At 40.2% G+C, this 19154-nt stretch overlaps 1 protein-coding gene across 1 annotated transcript; it reads right to left on the reverse strand.

The window, feature by feature from the left end:
• Nucleotides 1–5102: 5102 nt before the first annotated feature.
• Nucleotides 5103–18904, reverse strand: LOC111966661 (voltage-gated purine nucleotide uniporter SLC17A9). The gene is made up of 13 exons (XM_023991519.1): nucleotides 18598–18904; nucleotides 15214–15411; nucleotides 14892–15031; nucleotides 14703–14802; nucleotides 14435–14559; nucleotides 14016–14112; nucleotides 13754–13850; nucleotides 13508–13595; nucleotides 13388–13422; nucleotides 7251–7366; nucleotides 7047–7102; nucleotides 6741–6770; nucleotides 5103–6611 (listed from the first exon to the last, which is right to left on the reverse strand). The coding sequence occupies exons 1-13, from the start codon at nucleotides 18729–18731 to the stop codon at nucleotides 6442–6444; spliced, it is 1386 nt and encodes a 461-aa protein (XP_023847287.1). The 5' UTR covers nucleotides 18732–18904; the 3' UTR covers nucleotides 5103–6441.
• Nucleotides 18905–19154: the final 250 nt, after the last annotated feature.

Here is a 19154-nt window from a genome sequence, read left to right on the forward strand (position 1 = left end):
TTACAGTATTATACCTGTACACCAAGTCAGAATCGTWTGATAAATAAAGGGGACAATGAAATCTCTTACGAAATTAGATGATTACATTTCTCTTAAACAGGCTATAGGCTATATGAGGGTGAAAGGAGCCAAATGATTAGTGTGAGGCACATAGTGTATGTTGTGTAGTAAGCTGTTAGTAGCCTTAGTATTACTTTCTTAGCTACAGTATACATATCTCCCTGACATATTACATAATTTATGCAGCAGCATACAATACATTTTTGGACTGACCTTGTGCTATGCTCACTTGAACAGGAAGGTGGTGCTGCGGTCCTTCTTGTGGCAAATTTTGTCATCAAACCGTGTCATCAAAGTCTGGCATTCTCTGGATTTATAGTGCTTTCAAGACAACTGGGTCCTCGGAAAAAAACAAAGTTGAATCATGACATCAGTGATCTTCAGGTCGGAGCTCTAGAAAGAGGCCGGAGTTCCCAACCTGGAATTCTAAGTTGGATGACCGTTCAAAACGTATTTTCCCAGTTGGAGCTCGTTTTTTTCCGAGGTCCCAGTTGTCTTGAACTCACTGAAGTCTGAGATTTCCCAGTTCCAAGTTTCCAGTTGTTTTGAACTCGGCAGAAGTCATGCTGTATTGACAGCATGGCCAATGTATTCAACCCTTTCTGGCCCATGGTGTTGCATGTGAATGTTTATCCTTTTAAACTTGGAAAATTGATCCTTAAACACAGACTTGGACAACACCGACTCCACTGAATAGCAGGCTCATGATTGCTTTGAAACGCTTGCAGATAGCAACTGATTCCTTCCAAACCACTTATTGTTGAATTTGCGATTTCCAACTTGTTGTGTATTGTTTATGTCCAATAGCTACGTTTTAGCTATACTTTCTCTTCATATGACAAGGCTTGAAAGGATTTGCCAGTACATTGTCGACTTGATTCATGATGATGACTGCTTGTCTAGCTTGCTAGCTAAGAATTTGAAAGTATGATGTTGACATGATCAGTCCCATCAAATCTACGGTAGATATATAAAAAAACAGGTGGCTAAACAGGTGGGGCTCAAAACAGGTGGCCCTGAATGACGTGTCGCAACTGCTGATTTGTCATCACCATAGCCACTCTCCACTGGCTATGGTGCTGAAACTGCACTGATGCTCGTAAAGTTGCTTTTTACTAGCTCTGTTTATTGTCCCCCAAGGCATAGGCGGAAATCCCAGGGGGGACGGGGGGGACACGACCCCCCCATCCTGGGAAAAATATGATTTGTCCCCCCCAATCTATCACTGTAAACATAACTATGTAATTTCAATAATATTAATAATACGCAATGAAAGCAGTTGTGCTGATTATAGACACTTAATAGCGCCTTTTTAAGTTTCAAAAGATTGCGACCACCCCGCCCTTTGCCTCACAATGGTTTGATCCACTGCCAGTTCTTTAGCTGGCAAGGTAATAGAGGGTTCGTATCTACTGTCCGAAAGGCACATGTACGTAACTGACGTGAGGTTAATCCAGTCAATCGCGCCATAGCAATGTTTACATTTTTATGTTGGCAGGGTTCACACACTAGCTGAATTTGCAGAGCTAGCGCGCAAACTAAAGCAAACATTAACTAGCAAGCTAGCTAGTACCTATTCCATTAATGTGGCGTCATCAAAGATGGAATCTTTGCTATCGTCAATTTATTCCAAGATCAGCATGCAGCTTTAGTGCTTCAAAGTCCCTGTGATAAGGTTAGCTATAAACTGAAGTCCAAACTGAACAGAACTACACTCTCTTATACCATTGTCTTAAATATATTTAATGGTCTCGTTGCAAAAGCTAAATTGTCGCTAGTGAACTTTTTTACATTTATTTTATTTCACCTTTTTTTGTTTTTAAGATTATAGGCAAACACCACAGAAACGGAATTGGTGCTCGCTAGCTTTACAAATTCAGCTATTGTTGGAAGCCAGCCAATATGAAACAAACTATATTAAAATTAGAAAAGGTTGTAGCATATGTTGTGTAAATGTGTGTGTGTGCAGCTAGACCGGCCAGCCAGCCAGGTAGAAAATGGCAGAAAAAAGTAAAAAGACGGACATCAGAGTATTTTTCAGTACACACAAAACGCAAAGTAAGAACTCTAGTAGCCTAATATCTCAAAGACGAGTTGATAAAATGTTCATAAGAAAGAAGTGAAATGCTAATGGAATGTTTCACAATGATGTCATTAGGCAGAGCAGGCAACAGATGGCACACAGACAGCAGAGCTGGGGACAGATAGGCAGGGAACAGACTGGCAGAGACAGGGAGTCTCAGGTAAGTTTGTTGAGCTTTGTTTGGCAACATTATGAAAGTTCTCAATTTTTTTACTTGTAAAATAGGGACATTAATTGGAAAATGCCTGATTACCCCCGCTCTCAACTTAACTGATGACTAAACTAAGATTTGTTTATGGCAATGGTATTGCTGTTGTGATTAATTGTGTAGTTTTGGGTACCGGTAGTTAGGATACGGCAAAACCTTATTCTTTTTCTAGGAGACAGACTGAGTCTGTGAGGGTGGTGAAAGGGAAAGAGCCAGGGAGAGAGACTTCAGAGACAATGTCACAGCCACGGCAGGACCAGGTGTCACCCTTGTTGCCAGCAGCACCAGTATAGGGACAGTGGCACAGCATTGTCCAGTTACCTCAGTGATGGCACAAAACCATATCAGCCCACCCCACAATTTTTGAACCGCAAACTCTTGCCAACAGAGTGTTGATGTTCAAGAGGCCCCAAAGCACAGAATGAAATTCTGAACATCATGGCCAATACAATCATTCGAGGCATTGCAGCTGAGATTAGGTCTCTTCCGATTGTACAATTTTTTATTAATTGTTGATGGTACTCAAGATGTCTCTGGTGCTGAACAAGGAGAGTGTCTTTTTGCATTATGTTGACCCATGACCTTGTCCCTCACGAGGAGTTTATTGGGCTATACAGGGTGTCGGAGACAACAGGCGAGGGCATTGCGAAAGTGGCAACTGAAGTGTTGTTGAGGCTCAATTTGCCCATGTCTGGCTTACGTGGGCAGAGTTACGATGGTGCCTCAAACATGGCAGGAAATACACAGGTGCACAGGCAATTGTGAGAAGCAGCAGCCATTAGCCCTCTATGTCCATTGTGGAGCACACTGTGTAAATCTGATTACACAGGCTGGCTGCTCAGCCTCCCCACTGATCCGGGATTCCCTTTCTTGGGTCCATCAGTTAGGTGTCCTCTATGGCCAGTCAGGAAAGTTTAAGAGCATGTTTGAATCAATTGCCACGTCCAAAGAAACACATCTGCCCACCCGGAAACCCCTATGTCCAACAAGGTGGACTGTGCGGAATACTGCTATTAGAGCTGTGCTAGGGCAGTATGAGCGGGTACTAAGCAGCCTAGAGGAGAGTAGTTTTTAGTACATGACAGTACACGACAGTACACTTACAAAGATTTATTTCATGTTATTTTATTTAAAATTGCATACTTTGTGCGACATACTTGTCCATAGCTGCTGTTTGAAGAGTTGAGACACTGACTGAAGGATATTTTGTTTGATTTATTTGGGTTTTTCATTGAAGTAGTTATTTTGCTTTTAGAACTGTACTTATTTTAAGCTTTTTGTTCTTGTAAAGATATTGTAGTAGACTCAGGCCAGTGGCACATTTAATGACTATATAAATGTATCAGAAAAAGTCAAATTAAAAGGTCAATTCAATACGGAGACTAACTTTGTGATGGTTCTCAATGGAGATTATTTTAGATGAGATCACAMCATGTTCATTGTATTTATGAAAACTACACCCATACAGTGTACAGTACCATTGCTACCTACTGGCCTTTCTTGATATTGCTAGTTGTAAGTACGAATACCTGCATACATACTGGACTGGTTAGGAGCAATGCTATAACTATTATTAATAGTAGTATTATAATGATTTAAACATTTGAACAAGTTGGTTAAACCCTTCAGTTAACTACTGTACCTATCAATTATTCAGTTGTAGGAATTATGGTTCCTCAATATACATTTWACATATTACAACGTAGGCTATGTGTTACAGCACTACTTTTGGTGTCCCCCTCAGGAATTGCTCTTGAGAAAATGTAATGTAATTGTCCCCTCCAAGGTTGATATCAGATTTTCGCCCCTGCCCCAAGGTGAAATCGGGGAGGGATTGTGGATCGGTCTCCATCTGTTAGTCACACGCGATATCTTGGACAGCACTGGCCCGATGTTTACGAAAGGTGGGTGAATTATGCGTTTTGCCATTGAAATCTGGCATTTACAAAATTACACTAATTGGCCCAAGGCGGGAGCTATAGTAATTAACTGATATTTGTGAGTCACCCCAGAGAGGAATAGGCTAAGTGAGAGGGATAACTCGGCACAAAATCTGTCTTGTTATTTGGCACATGACATGGAGTATGAACTATATAAGGAGTGGTTTAGCTAGAGACTGCAAAGCTCGACATTTAGGGCTACCGGCTGACCTGGCCAGTTAATCAAGCTTTCATATGGCCCGCTTGGGACAGTAGACTACATTTTCAAAAAATATATAGGCTATATAGGCTACTTGTATTCATACATTCACAATCTTCCCAACAGCTGACCATTTTCAAAAAATATATAGGCTATATAGGCTACTTGTATTCATACATTCACAATCTTCCCAACAGCTGACGCTTCACACTTGTTATCAACCTGCTTCCAAGCGGTGTCAATAATGTCAAAGCATTCCCTGTCCATCTCGAGTGACGCCCTGCCTCAACTTCCTGGATACACCCGCCTGAGTGGAGGCGGGAAGCCCATCAATTCATAGTTGAACATCCGCACGCCATTCAAAAGTCCTCCAGCTTTCAATCTTTTTTCATATCAGACATAGCGATGTCATTATTAGCAAATAAAGGTTTATGTAAGGTCCACGGACCATGTAGGCCTACACTATGGAGCTGCTTGCTTGTCAATACATGAACATTAGCCTATTTACACAAATCACTTGTTGGTTAAATACAAAAATCAATATTGTAATAATTCTATGCTGTAGTCTAGGCCTATATAATTTTTTTWAAATCTGATTAATTCCCGAAGCTGTTCATGAGCAATGTCGTTTATTTATTAGTTGAATATCAACTGTCAGGTGGCAAGAGCGCAGAACTCTGGACACCTTTGATTGCTGCGCAGAAATAAATCTGTTCTAATAAACCCAGTCTCTGCGCAACAATCTTAAATGCAATCTCTGGAAAATACAACCGTTTTGATGGAAATTATTGAAAAGAGCGGGATCCCAGCGTTACAGGGTTATAATTTATTTCTCAACCCCAATTGGCAGCGTTTTACAATCTTTTGTATCTGTAATGACAATTTAAAAAAGTAACTGCGGGAAGCGCGTCAGCCATTCGCATGTGTTTACGTAGGCCTCTATTAACTGTACAATTCACACAATTTATAAACATAACAATTACATGATTTTATGAATGCCAGTGGGAGTTTTTTTTAAAGACATTATACAAGCAACAAGATCATATTTAGTCTGTGACATAGCTAATGATTAGCCCTTTGGGGTAAACCATGCAGAGGAGCAACCCCATGCTTCAGCCATATAGCCTTGATGCTGCGTCAGACAGGTGATCATGCTTATTGCTAAAATAGCACACCTGCCTGATCATATGGACCATCTAAAGATATTGCTTTTCATCAATATSTTACTAGGCTAATTTCTAGAGGTGAATATTACATTTTAAATGGTTTAATATAGGCTATATGTCATCATTGAGAGGGGGCATGGTTTTCCTTTTGTTTTCCAAACAATCAGTGTAAATAAATATCAGATTTTATGGTTGGMTATAATATAAGGTATTTGCCCAAACTGTAAATTAAACGTGAAATCACCCAGATTTAAATTCTGTGTGCATAACTTACCTTTCCTGATATCTTGGCCTGGGTCAGTTATTTAAAAATTCAGGCAGGTAGTTTTCACTTGGTACTGGCCCGGTGTGCCACTGGCAAATTTACCTGAATGTCAAGACCTGGACTGGTACCCAGGCTAACTGCCTTCCATTTTTGAAGACATTTATTTTCATTGTTAGATATATAAAAGCTAATCTGTGGTCAACTAAAATGTGTTAGTCACACAAGATATCTCAATTGGCCCAATGGAGGTCGCTGCATCATTCGTGGGGGATGACATGTTTACTGTTGTCTTGTTTCGCTTTTCAATTTCAGGGACAATAGATAATGTTTTCAAAGTTCTACCAAGTGAAGCAACATAGAATTATAAATATTTTAAACCATCTTATTCTCAGACCTGGTGCACGAAGGCATAATTTAAAACATGTCAGAAACAGGTCATTTTTTCATAGGCCTATTGTAGTTAGGCCTACAATCCTCTTCACAAACCATTTTTAAGTTATTGGAGGTGTCTTTGTGTGGGTCATACACGAGTGACTTCGGACAAATTCCACAAGTCCACACGGTTGGCTTCTCCAAACATGAGGAATACTCCGAGGCCTATGGTATTCACCATTGCGATGAGTGAGAACACATAACCCCAGGAAGCTGTGACCTCAATCAGGTATCCAGAAACATAGACCAGCACCAGACCTGTGGGATACACAAACTGGTCTCATTTACACAGTCAAATACAGTACATAGGCCTATAATACACTTAACCGTGAGCATTATATCATTCTGATGTACAGTATACATGGGGGATTGATATCTAATACCTACCTGTGAAAGCCCCACACATATTCATAAATCCTGTGGAGAAAATAATATATACATTTTTGGGAACAAAATATTTGTTTGTCAATCAAAATGGAACAAATGGAATGGGAAGACAATGATACCCAAAGACACTGACAGTGTCCAGTTAAGATAAATTCTAATTTACAATGACGGCCTACACCGGCCAAATTGGTCCAGCGACGTCCGGGTTTGGCAGGTGTAGGCCATCATTGTAAATAAGAATTTGTTCTTAACTGACTTGCCTAGTTAAATAAAGGTTCAAGTTTAAAATTGTAAAAACAAACTGACCAAACAAGGCTCCAGCACACGATGGGGCAAGGTCCTGTACATTCACAGACACACCACTAGCGCATGGGGACAATGGCAATGGGTTAGTATACTAATAACTCTATTACTGGATGAGAAGTTACCCTTCTCATCCAGTAATACGGGTATACAGTACCTCTATTATGTGGATTGAATAATGTTACATGAACACACACAGAAACACACCTGCTGTTGAAGGTGGCCAGGCCCACAGCAGCGGAGACAAAGATCACAGCAGAAGGGAATGAGAGTGGCCTGCAGAGTAGCAGGAGGAACACACTGGACACACCCATGGACATGAACTGTATGAGAGAGAGAAACACACTGATCGACTTATTTAAAGATGTCCTCTAGCGATTTGTGAACATTTACTGTTGAAAAGCGATAACCAAAGTATAAAGACAGTAAACTACACACATTGAAGGGTAAAAAAAAAATGTTTTGAACAAAATTGTGTTTTTTAGACACAAATGCAAACTTCAAGGGAGTAAGGCATTTTGATGGGAATCTGTGATGTCATCAGCCTCACCCTTGCTTGAGGAACAATAGAAAACTAAAGAGGAAAAGCACACCCCCCACTTGTGCTATGTCATGACTTACCTTTTGTAAAGTAAATCAGGTGATAAAGAAGGTGAAAAATAGACTGGAGTGCCACTTTAACTTTAAATTCCCCATTTCAAGAGATACAGTGCCTTGCAAAGGTATTCATCCCCCTTGGCATTTTCCTATTTTGTTGCATTACAACCTGTAATTTAAATGGATTTGTATTTTTATTTCATGTAATGGACATACACAAAATAGTCCAAATTGGTGAAGTGAAATTTAAAAAATTACTTGTTTCAAAAAATTATATAAAACCCCCCCCGGAAAAGTGGTGCATGCATACAGTTGAAGTCGGAAGATTACATACACCTTAGCCAAGTACATTTAAACTCAGATTTTCACAATTCCTGACATTTAATCCTCGTAAAAATTCCCTGTCTTAGGTCAGTTAGGATCACCACTTTATTTTAAGAAAGTGAAATGTCAGAATAATAGAGAATGATTTATTTCAGCTTTTATTTCTTTCATCACATTCCCAGTGGGTGTTAAGTTTACATACACTCAATTAGTATTTGGTAGCATTGCCTTTAAATTGTTTAACTTGGGTCAAAGTTTCGGGTAGCCTACCACAAGCTTCCCACAATAAGTTGGGTGAATTGTCCCATTCCTCCTGAAAGAGCTGGTGTAACTGGGTCAGGTTTGTAGGCCTCCTTGCTCGCACACACTTTTTCAGTTCTCTGCCACAAATTTTCTACGGGATTGAGGTCAGGGCTTTGTGATGGCCACTCCAATACCTGGACTTTGTTGTCCTTATGCTCATGATGACAACTATTTTGTGAAGTGCACCACTCCCTCCTGCAGCAAAAGCACCCCCACAACATGATGCTGCCACCCCGTGCTTCACGGTTGGGATGGTGTTCTTCGGCTTGCAAGCATCCCCTTTTTTTCCTCCAAACATAACGATGGTCATTATGGCCAAACAGTTCTATTTTTGTTTCATCAGACCAGAGGGCATTTCTCCAAAAAGTACGATCTTTGTCTGTGGATATAGATACTTTTGTACCCATTTCCTCCAGCATCTTCACAAGGTCCTTTGCTTTTGTCCTAGGATTGATTTGCACTTGGTGCACCAAAGTACATTCATCTCTAGGAGACAGAACGCGTCTCCTTCCTGAGCAGTATGACGGCTGYGTGGTCCCATGGTGTTTATACTTGCATACTATTGTTTGTACAGATGAACGTGGTACCTTCAGGAGTTTGGAAATTGCTTCCAAGGATGAACAAGACTTGTGGAGGTCTACAATTTATTTTCTGAGGTCTTGGCTGATATCTTTTGATTTTCCCATGATGTAAAGCAAAGAGTCACTGAGTTTGAAGGTAGGCCTTGAAATACATCCACAGGTACACTTCAAATTGACTCAAATTATGTCAATTAGCTTATCAGAAGCTTCTAAAGCATGACATATTTTTCTGGAATTTTCCAAGCTGTTTAACGGCACTGTCAACTTAGTGTATGTAAACTTCTGACCCACTGGAATTGTGATACAGTGAATTATAAGTTAAATAATCTGTCTGTAAACAATTGTTGGAAAAATGACTTGTGTCATGCACAAAGTAGATGTCCTAACCGACTTGCCAAATCCATAGTTTGTTAACAAGAAATTTGTGGAGTGGTTGAAAAACGAGTTTTAATGACTCCAACTTAAGTGTATATCAACTTCCGACTTCAACTGTATATATTCACCCCCTTTGCTATGAAGCCCCTAAATAAGATCTGTTGCAACCAATTACCTTCAGAAGTCACATAATTAGTTAAATAAAGTCCACCTGTGTGCAATCTAAGTGTCACATGATATGTCACATGATCTCAGTAAATATACACCTGTTCTGAAAGGCCCCAGAGTCTGCAACACCACTAAGCAACGGGCACCATCAAGCAAGCAGCACCATGAAGACCAAGGAGCTCTCCAAACAGGTCAGGGACAAAGTGGGGGAGAAGTACAGATCAGAGTTGGGTTATAAAAAAATATCCAAAACTTTGAACATCCCACGGAGCACCATTAAATCCATTATAAAGTAATGGAAATAATATGGCACCACAACAAACCTGCCAAGAGAGTGCTGTCATGACGTTGGGTTGGGGGTAGGTTTACGACAGTCATAAATACCTCCTTCCCCCTTTTTCTCTCTCCCCACTATAACTGATGTGACATAAGGAAACCCATGGGTTAACATAGAGATTCTGGGTAACATCAGAAGTTGGGGGGAAATGAACTATATTCTGGCAATCCAACCAACTGAACATATGCGGTGGTACTTAAGGTATATTATGTCAGTTCGGTTGCCCGCTGACACATTCTCATCAATGATAGAATGACAAACTCTACTGTGAAAAGTCTAAACGTCAGAGGTATCGGATTCACATGGAATTGTTGTTTAATTCAAATGTTTGAATATGAGATTATTTGTGAAGAGATGAAATGTAATTTTAGCTTCCAAATGAGAGATCTGTGCTTTCATAAGTTTTCCTCTGCTCAACCAGGGGCCCGCCCCTGTGAAGAGACCTGGGTAATAGACTTTTCAGACACACCCCTCTCCTCCACTATAAAAGCCATTTTCCCAGAAGGTAACATGCTGTTCCAGGTACATTTTGGATGACGATCCGATGTCAAGATGGTTCAGACAATAACTACAGAACTAGGCCAACATCAGCATGGACTTTGATTGTGAATGGTATGAACTTTGAACTCGTGTTCACTACAGAAGTGATATCTCCTAGCCGTTGAKTTGGCAACAGCTGCTACAAACGCAGGTTAGGAAGGACACTCCGGGTATCCCGTCTACTACCCACAACGTTACTACAACGTATCCCGTGACTACCAGAGACGTTCTCCAATGGACAGAGGACTCGGGTTGTCGATACGGCCTTCCATCTACCACCAACCTACTGAAGCGCAGCTCAGAGTAAATATGTATTGCATTTTCCTTCTCAAAATGGGCGGTAATTTAGAATGCATAAGATACGATATTTACGAGAGCACAGCTCGCCTATGTTCCCGTCTCCCGCTCTTTCACTAAGACTCAGCCCCTTTTCTTTGTGTAACAAACTGTCATATCTATTCCGCCCGCTAGGGACGTTTTCTGTATGACGTAATTTGTGATCAAGTTATGATTTAATTGTATATGTGTGATTCTGTGTGATTAGTTAGGTATTTAGTAAATAAATAATTAAACCCAATTTTGTATTGCTGATTCAACTTGTTAGCCAGGATTCTTGCAGACAATCAAGGACTTACAACCTTCAGATGAGACTGAATAAAATGACGATTAATGTGACTGTTATTTAGTAAAATATTACAAAATCTTTAAGAGTTTATTCGAAAGATAACAGCTCTATAAATATTCTTTCGTGGTGTCCCTCTCTAGTTAATTAATATTTACATGATTAGTTCAATCAGGTAATATTGATACCGGAGAAATTATTTTATAGAATAGCATGTCATAGCAATCAATCTGGCATAGTCAAAGACACGACAGTGCCACCCACCAAAACTCATCGAACATGCAAGGAGGGCATTAATCAGAGAGGYAACAAAGAGACCAAAGATAACCCTGAAGGAGCTGCGTAGCTCCACAGAAGAGATTGGAGTATCTGTCCATAGGACCACTTTAAGCCGTACACTCCACAGAACTGGGCTTTACCTAAGAGTGGCCAGAAAATATGCCATTGCTTAAAGAAAAAAATAAGCAAACACGTTTGGTGTTCGCCAAAAGGCATTTGGGAGACTCCCCAAACATATGGAAKAAGGTTCTCTGGTCAGATGAGACAAAAATGTTGCTTTTTGGCAATCAAGCAAAACGCTATGTTTGGCGCAAATCCAACAACTCTCACACCCCGAGAACACCATCCAACACCACCATGTTTTTCATCGGCAGGGACTGGGAAACTGGTCAGAATTTAAGGAATGATGGATGCCGATAAATACAGGGACACTCTTGAGGGAAACCTGTTTTGGTCTTCCAGAGATTTGAGACTGGGATGGAGGTTCACCTTCCAGCAGGACAATGACCCTGAGAATACTGCTAAAGTAACACTCGAGTGGTTTAAAGGGATACATTTCAATGTCTTGGATTGGCCTAGTCAAAGCCCAGACCTCAATCCAATTGAGAATCTGTGGTATGACTTAAAGATTGCTGTACACCAGTGGAACCCATCCAACTTGAAGGAGCTGGAACAGTTTTGCCATGAAGAATAGGCAAAAATCCCAGTGGCTAGATGTGCCAAGTTTATAGAGACATACCCCAAGAGATTTGCAGCTGTAATTGCTGCAAAAGGTGGCTCTATAAAGTATTGACTTTGGGGGGGTGAATAGTTATGCATGCTCAAGTTTTCCGTTTTTTAAAATCTTATTTCTTCTTTGTTTCACAAGAAAAAAATATTTGCATCTTCAAAGTGGTATACATGCTGTGTAAATCAAATGATACAAACCCCCAAAAGTCCATGTCAATTCCAGGTTGTAAGGCAACAAAATAGGAAAAATGCCAATGGGGGTGAAAACTTTCGCAAGCCACTGAACTGTAACTAATCCTGTTACGTCAGATACAAAATTATTGAGATCCTTGACAAAGATGAGYAATAATGACTGTATAAAATACATCATTCAAATACTGAGCTATATTGTATGCAAAAAAGGGAAATTATATATTTCTTCTCAAAAACATAGGGATCAAAATGATTGACATCCTTAAAGTAAAGTAGTCAAAAGTTCAGTATTTGGTAGCATATTCCTAGCACGCAATGACTACATCAAGCTTGTGACTCTACTCTACTTGTTGGATGCATTTGCAGTTCGTTTTGATCTTGTTTCAAATTATTTTGTGCCCGATAGAAATGAATGGTAAATTATGTTTAATGTCATTAATGAGTCACTTTTGTACAAAATTATAAAACATGTCTGAACACTTATACATTAATGTGGATGATAGCATGATTACGGATAATCCTGAATGAATCGTGAGAAAGTTACAGAGGGTCACAGATAAGACATGCTAACATCCCCTGTTATTGATAATGTCTTGGGGGTATGATCTTTGACCCTCTGTATTTCTCAATCATCATTATTCACGATTCATTCAGGATTATCCATAATCATGGTATCATCCACATTAATGTAGAAGTGTTTGAAACATTTTATTCTTATTTTCCATAAAAGTGACTCTAAAATGACACAATACATTTTTTAAATTACTTTCTATTGGGTACAAAATAATCTGAAACAACCGAAACTAACTGCAAAAGCACCCAACAAGTTTGTAGAGTCACAAGCTTGATGTAGTCATTGCGTGCTAGGAATATGGGACCAAATACTAAACTTTGACTACTTTATTTATAAGAATCTTTAAGGGTGTCAATAATTTTGACCCCTACCTTTTTGAGAGAAAAAAGTATTATCTTTCTCTGAGCAAATGTATTAGTTTAAATTAATATAATTTTTTTACTGTTTTTTTTTTTCATTATTAATTTTATACAGTCATTATTGCTAATCTTTTTCAAGGGTGTCAATAATTTCAGACATCACTGTATGTTAGTCAGGGGAAATAATTGCCTGAGCCCCAAGGATATGTCTGATTGCCTTGTCTGGCATGAAAATGGGGAGCTCTAACCTGTCTGAACAACTCTCTTATGCATACCTGTACTTTCTCTCTGTCCACAAACCACTGAATATTGGGTTCAGTTACACAAGAAAATAAGTTAGCGATTCTAAACCAGGTAAGCTTACCTGCATCATCTTCCTAACAGATGATGTTCGAAATCCTAGAACAAAAAACAGACTGTTACTAACTTACTAAGGAAGCAGCAAAACAAACAAATGTTGTACTCTAATCTGTCATTCTTATACCCTGCTGAATGAGGTGATCCGAAATTATGCCTCCAAAGAGCGCAGATGCGATTGCAACCAACCATGGAATTACGTTACACACCCATCCCTGGAATAACATATATTAGAAGTATGAGTTACAATACAGATTACACTAAACTGCAATGGTTACACTATTTATTATTTTGGGTGAAGAAGGCCAGTATAGGTAGGACATGCGTTTTGGATAAGGTAAAGAAAGTGGCTGAAGAGATAAAGGTGTAATACCTTGGCGTGCGGATATGTATCTTTGAAAAAGGTTGGTAGCCATGACATCAATGTGTAACAAGTACTGCTGAAGCATAGGTGAGCAAAGACCATGGCACTGAAGAGATGTGAAAGAGGGAGAACAAGAGACAAAAAAAGCAGTAGAGCCAGGCAAGCAGGCAACATCAAGGTAAAAACAAGAAGTTGCAAAACATTTGCATAACATCCACGTGCCATACTGTATTACATCCAAAATCAACATATGCAAAAAATTGAGCTGTACCACACAGAGGGCTGTTTGAACATTTTTAGCCAGCGTTTCTTTGACAGACCCGAACTGGATCCATGGCTTGACAGCACTTGGATTGTGTTCATTTGACCTGCAACCGACACATACATTACCATATAAAGCAGTATGATTATAGCAGCCAACCTCATGAATCGTACATAACAACCACATCATTCAGTGAAACAACTAACATGTATAATACATGCATTACATTTTGTAGATACTTTCAAACTAGAAATATATTATAGAAGCCTACCTCATATGAAATCTAGAACCTAGAACAACCACTTAATTCAATGAAACAACTATTACATACAACACATCCAATGCACATTTTTTGATACTTTAAAACAAAATATATTCATGCACAAAGCACCAGTTCTATAGATTATTATATTGCTACCCTAGAGTACCTCTCAGTAGAAATCTCCACACAGTCAATGACCACAGTCCCGAGAGCAGACCAGCGCCATAGAACACACTCTCCCAGCCATAGCGTTCCAACATCACGGACCCCAGTCCTCCCACCATCAGTGTTCTGACTCACAAGCATAGAAGCACAATGAGGAAGAAGCATTTAGAACATATTTCAGATAAAGCTATGTATGATTAAATTATAAATCAGAGATGGGTGTTGGTATAATTAGAGACCTGTGTTCAGTTATTACATGTATAACTTACCCCATATAAGAGCCACTGCCCATGGTACTCATCAGAAAGCCTCTTTCCCCTTCATCTACTCGTTGGGAACAAAGACTGGCCAAAGAGGGGTAGTGGACACCTGAGGGAAAGCAGCTGTTATCAAAGTTACCAAACCATTCCAAAAGAGGAGACAGAGGGTGGAGACTTTCTCTGTTTCCACCCTCTCACCTTGTAATAGCCCCATAAGGAATCTGGCCACCGTCATGGAGGTGAGGGAACTGATGCCCAGTTGCGCCAACAGAGGGGTGCATGCTGTAATGGAAGCCCAGGACGTAGTGGCAAGAAGTAGGACCCGTTCACCACCAATTCTGGCAAAACAAACAATCATGAGCAGAGTCAGAGCAGTCTTCACAGCACACAAGAAAGGTGATTTCCAGCTTCTAACATGGACATTATATAACAGGCAATCACTCAAGATCAAATAATACAAATCCCAATCCCAATAGGTAGCCATTGTTTCTCTCATTCAGACCACCAGAGGTTGACCCACCTGTCGCTGACATGACCTCCCAGCACCTGAGTGAAGCAGTAACCCCAGAAGAAGCCCCCCATTACCACACCCGACTGCGTCTTGCTCCAGCCAAATGTGGTGGCCATGTTGACAGCACAGATTGGCATGGCCATCCTGGCACAGTAGAGGAGACACGTGCCCAAGAAGAGCATCACCGTCCACTTTTGAGCCAATGGCCTGGAAGCAAATAGCAAGAAAGAGAGGGAGAGGTAATGATGGATGATAATACTGATAATCTACATTACACTATATGTAAAAACCAGATAATTGGCCTATTATCATTTCATCCCCTACATCATGTATCAGTAGTGCTGAGCGATTAACCAAAATGTCAGTTATTTTTCGTTTTTTAAAACAACTTTTAAACAACAACTGACCGACATCAGCTGAATGATTTGAATTCCATTTCGCTCAACAATTTTTTTCTTCTGTGAACTCAATGCGCACATCGCATAGTTTCTCTAGAGATAAAGATCCAGCCTGAACTGTGCGATGTAGTAGGGAGTTGTAGTTTCCAACAGGCCAATATTCTGCATAGTTTAGCGCATAAAAATGTGGTAATTAACTACAATTACCATAATCCATTGGTCATTTACTTGTCTTGGTCTGAGGTTATTTATTCTACTCAAGAATAATGCAGACCGTGAGGTGACATAGAGCATAGCCGTAGGAAGTAGTTTCAGGGTGTTTAAAAAAATTATTGAATCTGAACCAACCTCAAAAAGCACAAATAGCAAATAGCACTATGTATCAGTAGAGAAGACAGCAAACCAGTTTTTCTGACTACATCACGTGAAGTGCCTTAATGAAGCCACCAGCATTGGATAAAAGTTTCAGCAGACAAAGCAAGCTAAAATATTTTTTATAATATTTTATGTGATGTCTAATTTAAAGACAAACAGGGATCTAGTTCAATATTAGATACTTCTGTTAAGTTACATAGAGCAGTAAAACACTACAAATATGTGCAAATTAATTGAAAGTGTGACCAAGATCTAAATCTACTTTCACACTGGAGCTTCTACAACCATTGTGAATGTTGTGAACACACAGAAACTCTAGCCTGGTCCCAGATATGTTTGTGTTATCCTGTCAGCTCCTTGTCACTGGAATGACAGGGAGTTGACATGATCACACAAACAGATCTGGAACCAGGCTACCGAAACACATATTGAACCCAGTGGTGTAAAGTACTTAAGTAAAAATACTCACTAAATAGACATGCTTCCCTTTGTAAATTATGCCTGAGTGTTGGAGTGTGCCCCTGGCTATCCGTAAATTAAAATAACAAGAAAATGGTGCCATCTGGTTTGCTTAATATAAGCAAATCAAAATAATTTATATATATTTAAAAACTGTGTGGTTTGAGTCCTGAATGCTGATTGACTGAGAGCCATGTTATATCAGACCGTATACCATGGGTATGACAAAACATTTATTTTTACTGCTCTAATTGTTGGTAACCAGTTTATAATAGCAATAAGGCACCTCGGGGGTTTGTGATATATGGCCAATATACCACGGTTAAGGGCTGTGTCCAGGCAGTCCGCATTGTGTCGTTCTAAGAACGGCCCTTAGCTGTGGTATATTGGCCATATACCACACCTCCTCGGGGCTTATTACTTAAATATATATAAATATATATGTACAGTCGTGGCCAAAAGTTTTGAGAATGACACAAATATACATTTTCACAAAGTCTGCTGCCTCAGTTTGTATGATGGCAATTTGCATATACTCCAGAATGTTATGAAGAGTGATCAGATGAATTGCCATTAATTGCAAAGTCCCTCTTTGCCATGCAAATGAACTGAATCMACTAAAAACATTTCCACTGCATTTCAGCCCTGCCACAAAAGGACCAGCTGACATCATGTCAGTGATTCTCTCGTTAACACAGGTGTGTGTGTTGACAAGGACAAGRCTGGAGATCACTCTGTCATGCTGATTGAGTTCGAATAACAAACTGGAAGCTTCAAAAGGAGGGGGGTGGCTTGGAATCATTGTTCTTCCTCTGTCAACCATGGTTACCTGCAAGGAAACACGTGCCGTCATCATTGCTTTGCACAAAAAGGGCTCCACAGGTAAGGATATTGCTGCCAGTAAGATTGCAACTAAATCAACCATTTATCTGATCATCAAGAACTTCAAGGAGAGCGGTTCAATTGTTGTGAAGAAGGCTTCAGGGCGCCCAAGAAAGTCCAGCAAGTGCCAGGATCGTCTCAAAGTTTATTCAGCTGCGGGATCGGGGCATCACCAGTACAGAGCTTGCTCAGGAATGTCAGCAGGCAGGTGTGAGTGCATCTGCACGCACAGTGAGGCGAAGACTTTTGGAGGATGGCCTGGTGTCAAGAAGGGCAGCAAAGAAGACACTTATCTCCAGGAAAAACATCAGGGACAGACTGATATTCTGCAAACGGTACAGGGATTGGAATGCTGAGGACTGGGGTAAAGTAATTTTCTCTGATGAATCCCCTTTCCGATTGTTTGGGGCATCCGGAAAAAAAATCTTGTCCGGAGAAGACAAGGTGAGYGCTACCATCAGTCCTGTGTCATGCCAACAGTAAAGCATCCTGAGACCATTCATGTGTGGGGTTGCTTCTCAGCCAAGGGAGTGGGCTCACTCACAATTTTGCCTAAGAACACAGCCATGAATAAAGAATGGTGCCAACACATTCTCCGAGAGCAACTTCTCCCAACCATCCAGGAACAGTTTGGTGACGAACAATGCCTTTTCCAGCCTGATGGAGCACCTTGCCATAAAGCAAAAGTGATAACTAAGTGGCTCGGGGAACAAAACATTGATATTTTGGGTCCAAGGCCAGGAAACTCCCCAGATCTTAATCCCATTGAGAACTTGTGGTCAATCCTCAAGAGGCGGGTGGACAAACAAAACCCCACAAATTCTGACAAACTCCAAGCATTGATTATGCAAGAATGAGGATGTGGCCCAGAAGTTAATTGACAGCATGCCAGGGCGGATTGCAGAGGTCTTGAAAAAGGGTCAACACTTCAAATATTGTCTCTTTGCATCAACTTCATGTAATTGTCAATAAAAGCCTTTGACACTTATGAAATGTTTGTTATACTTCAGTATTCCATAATTACATCTGACAAAAATATCTAAAGACACTGAAGCAGCAACCTTTGTGGAAATTAATATTTGTGTCATTCTCAAAACTTTTGGCCAGGACTGTATATTTAAATACCAAATACTTTGAGACTTTCACGTATTATAAAAAAAAACATTGCTTGACATGTCTATTTTCACCACGTAACCGCTACAGTGAAGAAGTTTTCAAATCTAACATTTTCAGCTTCTGCCATAGGCAAAGCACCGAAAGCAGAATTACAACTCCTTACCTGGGCCATATCGCAGTCTGCCGCTGTTGTTCCTCTCCCCCCGAACGATTGTGTGCGAATACTTTGTTAGGAAGATTTTTCCCGGGAACTTCAAAGTTATGGTTAGTTTCACCAAATATTTGCCACAATGCCATTCAATGTCGGGTGTATTTTCAAATTCACCGTCCACCGCTCTACACGTAGATTTCGTCGGGAAACGTGCGCTTTGATTAAAGAAAATACGGACACAGCCTTGGCAAACAAGCTGGACAGGTAAAACTAGTGGGCAACATGAAACATGCATATCTCTGACTGAGCTTGGCTGGCTGGCTGACTGGTTTCTTGCAATCAGTGCAACACATAACGCGTTCCATCTCGTCTAGTTTGTAAATAGCGGCAGCCAATCAACAATGTGTGATGGCAGGGTTTACAATTTAGAACGCGCCCTCAGATTCCACGACTACTGCAGTAGTGAGCCAATGCTTCAACTGGTGACATACTAATCATCCATTCTATGCCGAAATTGCACATTCACAATAAATAAATGAACCTGAGCAGCAAGGCTACACAATGCAGGA

Source organism: Salvelinus sp. IW2-2015, linkage group LG7 (genome assembly GCF_002910315.2).
Source record: "Salvelinus sp. IW2-2015 linkage group LG7, ASM291031v2, whole genome shotgun sequence".
Classification (NCBI taxonomy): Eukaryota; Metazoa; Chordata; class Actinopteri; order Salmoniformes; family Salmonidae; genus Salvelinus; species Salvelinus sp. IW2-2015.

What these genes read in the sequence shown, in the direction of transcription:
- LOC111966661 (XM_023991519.1), bottom strand. Translation starts at nt 18,731, where the DNA reads ATGGCATTGTGGCAAATATTTGGTGAAACTAACCATAACTTTGAAGTT. An exon ending in CCTTATGGGGCTATTACAAG is followed by an intron (nt 14,803 to 14,891) that starts GTGAGAGGGTGG and finishes GCTTTCCCTCAG; the next exon opens with GTGTCCACTACCCCTCTTTG. An exon ending in ATACATATCCGCACGCCAAG is followed by an intron (nt 13,596 to 13,753) that starts GTATTACACCTT and finishes ATGTTATTCCAG; the next exon opens with GGATGGGTGTGTAACGTAAT.